An 8,319-nucleotide genomic window follows, 5' to 3' on the forward strand; every position below is an offset into this window, starting at 1 on the left:
AAAATGTGGAGAATGTGTAATGCATGTTCGCACTCAATAAAGTGTTTGAAAATAAACTTGTATTTAGATGCATTTTACTTTAATTACATCAGTATTTTCATAACAAACAATACATGTGCTTAGGGGGTAAGGGTTTCTTTAACTAATCTAGTGGAAGAGACTCGAGTGCTAAAATCCACGGGTTAGGGGGCGCAAATTATTTGCCTTGCCCCGGGTGCTGACAACCCATGCTACACCACTGGATTAGGGGACTGGAGGCTAAAACATATAAGGAATGGTTGCTGGAATTGGGTATGTCTAGTTTAATGAAGAGAAGGACGAGGGGGGACATGATAGCAATGTTCCAATATCTCAGGGGTTGCCACAAAGAAGAGGGAGTCAAGCTATTCTCCAAAGCACCTGAAGGCAAGATAAGAAGCAACAGATGGAAACTAACCAAAGAGAGAAGCAACCTAGAACTAAGGAGAAGTTTCCTGACAGTTAGAACAATTAATCAGTAGAACAAGCTGCCTCCAGAAGCTGTGAATGCTCCAACTCTGGAAGTTTTTAAAAAGAGACTGGACAGCCATTTGTCTGAAATGGTATAGGGTTTCCTGCCTGAGCAGGAGTTGGACTAGATGACTTCCAAGTTCTCTTCCATCATCATCATCATCATCATCATCATCATCATCATCATCATCATCATCATCATCATCATTAAACTAAACTAGTAGACCAGTGAAACGCAGTGGACATAGTAAACGTAAATTTCCGTATGACATTTGACAAAGTGGACGACAACCTACTCCTTGGTAAGCTAGGAAAAAGTGGAATAGACAACATCACCACCAGATGGATCTGTAGCTGGCTAACAAACTGTACTCAATGAGTAGTCCTCAATGGCACTACATCCACATGGAGAGAAGTAAGCAGTGGGGTACCACAAGATTCCGTTTTAGGCCCAGTATTCTTAAATATCTTCATAAATTACTTAGATGAAGGAACTGAAAGGGAACTCATCAAATTTGCAGATGACACCAAACTGACAGGAGTAGCCAACACCCCAGAAGACAAACTCAGGATCCAAAAAGATCTTGACAAACTTGAACAATGGGCCCTATCCAACAAAATGAGTTTCAATGTAGAGAAAAGTAAAGTCTTACACTTAGGCAGGAAAAACCAAAGGTACAAATACAGATTGGGCAACACCTGGCTTAAAAACAGTAACTGTGAGAGGGACCTTGGAGTCCTAATGGACGATCACTTGACTATGAGCCAGCTGTGTGCAGCAGCAACCAAAAAAGCTAATACAATCCTAGGTTATATAAACAGAGGCATAGAATCAAGATTACACAAAGTATTACTACCGCTTTATAAAACTCTAGTAAGACCACACCTGGAATACTGCAGCCAATTTTGGTCACCATATCACAAAAAAGATGTTGAGAGTTTGGAAAAAATTCAGAGAAGAGCAACTAAGATGATCAAAGGCCTGGAGACTAAAACATATGAAGAATGGCTACGGGACTTGGGTTTGGCTAGTCTAAAGAAAAGAAGAAATAGGGGAGACATGATAGCAGTGTTCCAGTATCTGAGGGACTGCCACAAGGCAGAGGCGGCCAGGTTATTCACCAAAGCACCAGAGGGAAGGACGAGAAACAATGGTTGGAAACTGATCAAAGAGAGAAACAATCTGGAACTAAGGAGAAACTTCCTGACAGTGAGGACAATCAACTAGTGGAACAGCTTACCCCCAGAAATCGTGGGTGCTTCATCATTGGAGATTTTTAAGAAGAGACTGGACATTCACATGTCTGAGATGGTATAGGTCAGTGGTGGCAAATCTATGGCACGTGTGTCAGAGGCGGCACTCAGCCCTCTCTGTGGGCACGCGTGCCATGCCCGGGAGATGATAACCGTCTCTCTTCAACCAGCCTCCTGCTAACTCGCCGAGGTTCCACATGGCCAGATGCATCCCGGCACGGCTGGTTTCCCTACCCCCTCTCTCCTGGCCTCTCATGCTTTCCTTTTCCCTGGCATGACCCACTGCATCGCCTCCTCAGCTGTCGGCCGGCCATCCAGCTCAGAGGTGGCTTCTTTGAACAGCTAGCGGTGGGCTGTGGAGCCCCAGAGTGCGCCGGTCGGCTGTGGCTGCTGACAGACACCTTCGACCCCCATGCGCTCGCTGGCCTCTGTGTGCGGGGGCCGATGGTGTCAGGCAGCAACCACCCCCACCCTGCCTCACCTCACCCCGTAGGACGAGCCTCCTGCCTTCCGCCCCACCTGCCAGAGACCCTCTGGATCTCCCCCAACCCAGCCCACCCCCCACAGGCATCTCTCCCCATGAGCAACATTGAGGTGACCACACCCACCTTGGCCACACCCACCCAATCTGCCATGACCACCACAGCCACGCCCACCCAGTGGGCCATGCCCACCTGGCACCCGGCAATAAATAAGTGTGTTTTGAGTTGCAGTTTGGGCGCTCGGTCTCTAAAAGGTTCGCCATCACTGGTATAGGTTCTCCTGCTTGAGCAGAAGGCTGGACTAGAAGACCTCCAAGGTCCCTTCCAGCTTCTATTCTATTCTATTCTATTCTATTCTATTCTATTATTATTTACTGTAAGTATAGAGAGGTTAAATTGTACTTATAACTGCTGTAAATAATATCGGAAGCCATTTCTTTGTACTTTTTTTCCTTTTCTATTTTTAATTTTTTTCTTTTCTTGCATTGTTTTGTTTTCTCTTTGCTTCCTTTCTTTTTCTTTCTTACTTTATATTAGTTTATTATTAGTTTTATCTTTCTTTCTAAATTTTAACTGCTGTAAATAATATTGGAAGCCATTTCTTTGTACCTTTTTTCCTTTTCTATTTTTCTTTTTTTCTTTTCTTGCATTGTTTTCTTTTCTTTGCTTCCTTTCTTTTTCTTTCTTACTTTATATTAGTTTATTATTAGTTTTATCTTTCTTTCTAAAATTTAATAAGGTTTATATAATTATAAAATTACATATATAACATCATATATCCTTCTCCATTTTTCTGTCCATTGCTAAAATGATAGTCTTCCTCTGCTTCATAGGGTCATTCTTGGAACTAATTTTCCATGGTTTTTAGTGCTCAGTTAAAACCATTGCTTTAACATACGGCATCCTTATAAAATTTTATGCTGACTACATTTTTTCAAGTATGTCAGTTTTGCTATCTTAATGAAATAACCTAAGATTTTATTTTATATATATTAAACTTTACAAGTAGTCCCGACTTACAACAGTTCATTTAGTGACCGTTCAAAGTTACAATGGCCCTGAAAAAAGTGACTTATGATTGTTTTTCACACTTACAACCATTAGAGCATCAGAATTCAGATGCTTAGTTCATATTTGTGATGGTTGCAATGTCCTAGGGTCACATGTTCAGCTTTTGTGACCTTCTGACAAACAAAGTCAATGTGAAAGCCAGATTCACTTAACAACTATGTTACTAACTTAACAAACGCAATGATTCACTTAACAACTGTGGCAGGAAAAGTGATAAAATGGGGCAGAGCTCACTTAACAAATGTTTTACTCAGCAACATAAATTTTGGGCTCAATTGTAACTTGAGGAGTACCTGTATTTAATAAAGATAGTTGAGGTACTTGAAAAAGTGTAATGTGTATATTCTTAGTGTTTAAATATGTCACCATGTTCAGGTCATAAACCCAAAGTTCACTATTTTTGTAACCTTACACACATCAAAATAGCTTTGTGCATTTGTCACAATCATGTCCAAGCTTCTAAAAACCTGATCTATATAATCTTCTATCACAAATAATCAAAGCCTGACTCACCAACAGGTTAACAGATTCAATGACATCAATGAAGACCTCATTCTTCTTGTATTTAAGCCCCTCCGATCTCCAAGAGACTGCATTCGTGACAGTGGCTGGAACCCGGGATTTAGCTGTCTCCAGTTTGTTGCCCTGCTGAGTGATGTACCTATGATACAGTGAAAGAATTCTTCCTGATCAAACATCCAACTACAGTATAGCTTGTCTCAGATACATTTTGCTGTCTGGAGTAGCATCAAAATATCAACTGCATTTCAGGTAGGCAGGGAGGGGAAGGGTATTGACAAAAAAGCTAGAACCTAGTTATACATGCACATTAGGATTTCAAATAAACCTTGTTTAACAGGAGATGGGACCCCACGGATAGAAATGGGGATGAATTAAGTCAAAGGAAGAATAGGAGGATTGGGAACTTATTGAAAGTAAGATATCAGAAGTTCAATTGCATAATGCTTCACCCCAACGATAACAAAACAAAGCAGACATTATTGTGGATTCATAGGGAGTTTTGACTGAACTCAGAGTTACAGGAAATGGAATAGGGCGTAATCACCCAGGAGAGGTACCTATAAGTCATGAATAACTGCAGAAAGAGAATTAGAAAGCTTGGAGCATAAAATGAATTTAGAACCATAAAGAAAATTAAAAGCAATAACAAAGGGTTTATTATTATTATTATTATTATTGTTGTTGTTGTTGAAAGAATAAATATGAAGGAGTGGGCCTGCTGCCAAGAGACTGGGAGAGCTCCTCAAATTTTGCTTCAATGTTGCCCCCAAGGGCGATCTGTGTTCAGATGGACCTAAGTGGAACACTTGGCAAAGCTAAAATGTAGTAACCCAAGAAAGATACGAGAAAAAAATTGTCTCCAGGATCAAACTAATTTTAAATTTGAAATGCTGGCAGATGTCATCTAGGAGTCCCTTTCTGTGATCTTTGAAAAATGTAATTATGAATATCTAAACTGAACACCTAGAATTTTATGCATGTTGGAATTTTGTTTCACCACAACATGTACAGTTTTTAAAATCCTGAACAGTAGCAGAAAAACATACAGATCCTGGAAGAACAAGTAAGCAGATTACTTACTCCTGCAAAATTTTACTATCTGTCGTCTGAGGAAACCCAAAGTCCATTAGCTCATCCAGTAGCTCATACACAATGACAAAATTGTCACGGATGCTCTCTTCCTCCAGCTCCTTGAAGTATTCAGAAAAAACCTGACAAGGATAGAATGGATTTCATACTGAAGGATTGAAGATATTATTAACCTGTAGTTAAGTTTCCAGAATTCTGATTGCTTGGCTCAAGTGCCTCTTCGGGAATGTCCAGTTTTGTACATAGAACTGGGAAAAGATAACAGGTAAGGACTCAGGTCAAACTATTCACGGGGGGAGGGAGGAGACTCTAAAAAAGGCTAAGTGTAAAGTTGGGTGAAGTAACCTCCATTCAGTCTAGCCTTAGGTCCTGCAAGCTCTATTCCCCAAACTTCTGTTAAGATATGCTCTTATCCAGAACGTCCACTAAACTGAGTGTTCTAATTCCACTATGCCTGCTTCTCTATGTAAAACGGGGGTCTCCAACCCTTGGTCCATGGGCCACAACATGCCAGCAACCGGTCCGCACAAACAAGCAAAGCCCCATCCATGGGATGCAGGCAGCACACACAACCACACGCCCTCCGGTCCACACACACTCTCTCCACAGAACCGGCCCATGGTGCCTGAAAGGTTGGAGATCTCTGATGTAAAGGATGTTCTGCTATGCTTTTGTACTAGAAGTAAATAAATTACATGTAGATGTGAAAGAAAACTGAAAATCCTTGCTAGAATGAAGGTTGCTGAAAGAAAAACAGAATACTTTTGAATAATGAATTGCTTTAGTTGTAGGTTCCTCACTGTTCACTAGTCTAGCTAATCAGCTGTTATTCATGCTGATGATGTCTTAAAATATTCAGTCAAAAATATATCTTGTAAATTGTTGAGAAGTAATGAATGGAAGGTGAACGAAAATGTCTTTCGCTGTGGGCTTGACTGCTAATCTATCTTTATTCAGATCCTTGGTGCTAATCTTTGAAATGGATTCTATCATATTGTCTGACTGCCATGCTGTTGCGTCAGCCATGCTTCACCAGATGCCAATCTGCCATACATAACAGGGCAAGGGAGCTGGGGATGGGATAATGAGAGGGCTAGCATAAGGGAAATCAAAACTATTCATCTTGCCATCCGGTGAGAACCACCGGCTGCTCCAAGATCACATCATGGAATGAAACAGCTTCCAGCCTGCCAAGCCAGCAACTAATACCATAACAATTTGTCTAAATGTAATTGGATAATAATTGGAGATAATGAGGGGGGAAGATGGGAAAAGTTGCTTTGGGCATGAAAGTTTAGATCTGGCTTAGCTACACTGTAATCACTTGGCTTTAGTAAACTATTTTTGATAAAAATGGATTCTTTGGTCTTTATTTTCTAACTGACCAAGGCTGACACATTTATTTTTATTCAATACATTTATATAGCTGTTCATTTTATAACCAACTCTGGGCAGTTCCTAGTCAATGAAGGATCACCTTCTCTACATAGGAACCTTCCTATAAGGTCATCTTGTGTGATTATAGGCAAGCAATAATTGAATTGCATGTAAATAACCTATTTTCCCAGATTTGAATAGAATTCAGAATCCGAGTAAACAGGAAAATGCAGCAAAAAAGTTAAGGAATGGCAACTTCCTTTTTCCTTCTGAAGTGTGAAAGAACATTTTATCCTTAGTGTCCTAAATGTTTGAGAAAGGCTACATACCTCAACCACTTTATAGAGAAAGGAATATACCAGTGAGGCATTGGCATTCTTCATGGTGATGGCCACCACTATATGAAAGATTAAGGACAAAGGTAAAAGACATATATAGACAGTTACACTAGACACCTGCATTATAGAAAGAATACTAACACAAAGGACAAAACTGCATATAATGCACAATGGTTAGTTGATAGGCATGCATAGCTGTGTTACTGAGGAAAAAAGGCACTTCTGTTGATCTATGTTTATCAGGTGCATAAACATGCTTATTGCAAATAGTAAGATCAATAATTCTACTTATGTACTTTTCAAATGTTTCCCTTAGTATGATACAAATATGTTCAATGTGTGGAGGCATTTTCAAACTCACAGAAAAAGCAGGAAAGTTTAGTTTTAAAATGGCATGGATTATATAGAGCAAGTTCTTCACTCCTTATGTTAAAATTATTTTTATCCTTTTTCTCTTTTTGAGGTGGGTTAGTGTGAGGCTTGCACTAGAAATCACTTCTTAGTTTCTTAACATGTAAGAAAGAATACATTTGTTAAGTATCTATAGTGATAAGGTTTGTATAATACTCCCAAAAAGGGGTCACTTGGTTTAGTATGCTATGTGAGCATAGCCATTTACATCATATTCACTGAACCATATTTGACTACAATATGTTAACCCAGCCATACTTACAAAAGCATTAAACTTCTTTTGCAAAAATGAATCTATGCTATTTTCCAAAGCACCTGAAGGCAGGACAAGAAGCAACGGGTGGAAACTAATCAAAGAGAGAAGCAACCTAGAACTAAAGAGAAATTTCCTGACAGAACAATTAATTCGTGGAACAACCTGCCTCCAGAAGTTGTGAATGCTCCAACACTGGAAGATTTTAAGAAGACACTGGACAACCATTTGTATGAAATGGTATAGGCTTTCCTGCCTGAGCAAAGGATTGGACTAGAAGACCTCCAAGGTCCCTTCCAACTTTATATTATTATTATTATTATTATTATTATTATTATTATTATTATTATTATTATTATTAGTATTAGTATTAGTATTAGTATTAGTATTAGTATTAGTATTATGGATCATCGCACAGTCAGCCAGATATTCAGACTGGATTTGGCATTTTGTCTACCTATCGAGTCCTTACCCAGGACCTGGGATAGGCAGATGTGGATGTTTGATGGTATTACAGATATCGTCGTAGATGGAAGCAGTTCCTAGTAAGGCCGCCTTTTGCAATTGACTAGTAGCGAATTTGTCAATGCCAATGGTGTTCAAGTGGTGCTCCAGTTGTTTTGGGATTGCACCCAAGGCGCCTATTACTATTGGTACTACCTTTGCTTGCTTTTGCCACAGTCTTTCTATTTCTATTTGTAGGTCTCTGTATTTTGTTATCTTCTCCAGTTCTTTCTCGTCTATTCTACTGTCTCCAGGCACTGCCACGTCCACTATCCAGACTTTTTTGTCTTTCTTATCGACAATTGTTAAGTCTGGGGTGTTATGTTGCAAGTGCTTGTCTGTTTGAATTCTGAAGTCCCAGAGCAGTTTAATTTTATCATTTTCTATGACTTTCTCTATTTTATGATCCCACCAGTTTTTGCTTACAGGCAAATGATATTTCTTGCAGATCTTCCAATGCACCATTGTTGCTACTTTGTCATGCCGCTGCTTGTAGTCAGTCTGTGCAATCTTCTTGCAGCAGCTTACC

At 39.7% G+C, this 8,319-nt stretch overlaps 1 protein-coding gene across 2 annotated transcripts in view; it reads right to left on the reverse strand.

The window, feature by feature from the left end:
- Positions 1 to 8,319, reverse strand: part of AP1M2 (adaptor related protein complex 1 subunit mu 2) — a 46,959-nt gene that overhangs the window by 21,931 nt on the left and 16,709 nt on the right. For both annotated transcript variants that reach the window (XM_015820642.1, XM_015820641.1), the window contains exons 3-5: positions 6,614 to 6,681; positions 4,899 to 5,029; positions 3,810 to 3,957 (exon numbers count right to left, since the gene is read on the reverse strand). In XM_015820642.1, coding sequence (XP_015676128.1) covers positions 3,810 to 3,957; positions 4,899 to 5,029; positions 6,614 to 6,681 — 347 coding nt within the window. The remainder of the gene's footprint in view (positions 1 to 3,809; positions 3,958 to 4,898; positions 5,030 to 6,613; positions 6,682 to 8,319) is intronic.

The sequence above is a fragment of the Protobothrops mucrosquamatus genome, unplaced genomic scaffold (assembly GCF_001527695.2).
Source record: "Protobothrops mucrosquamatus isolate PMUCROS unplaced genomic scaffold, P.Mucros_1.0 scaffold1154, whole genome shotgun sequence".
Classification (NCBI taxonomy): Eukaryota; Metazoa; Chordata; class Lepidosauria; order Squamata; family Viperidae; genus Protobothrops; species Protobothrops mucrosquamatus.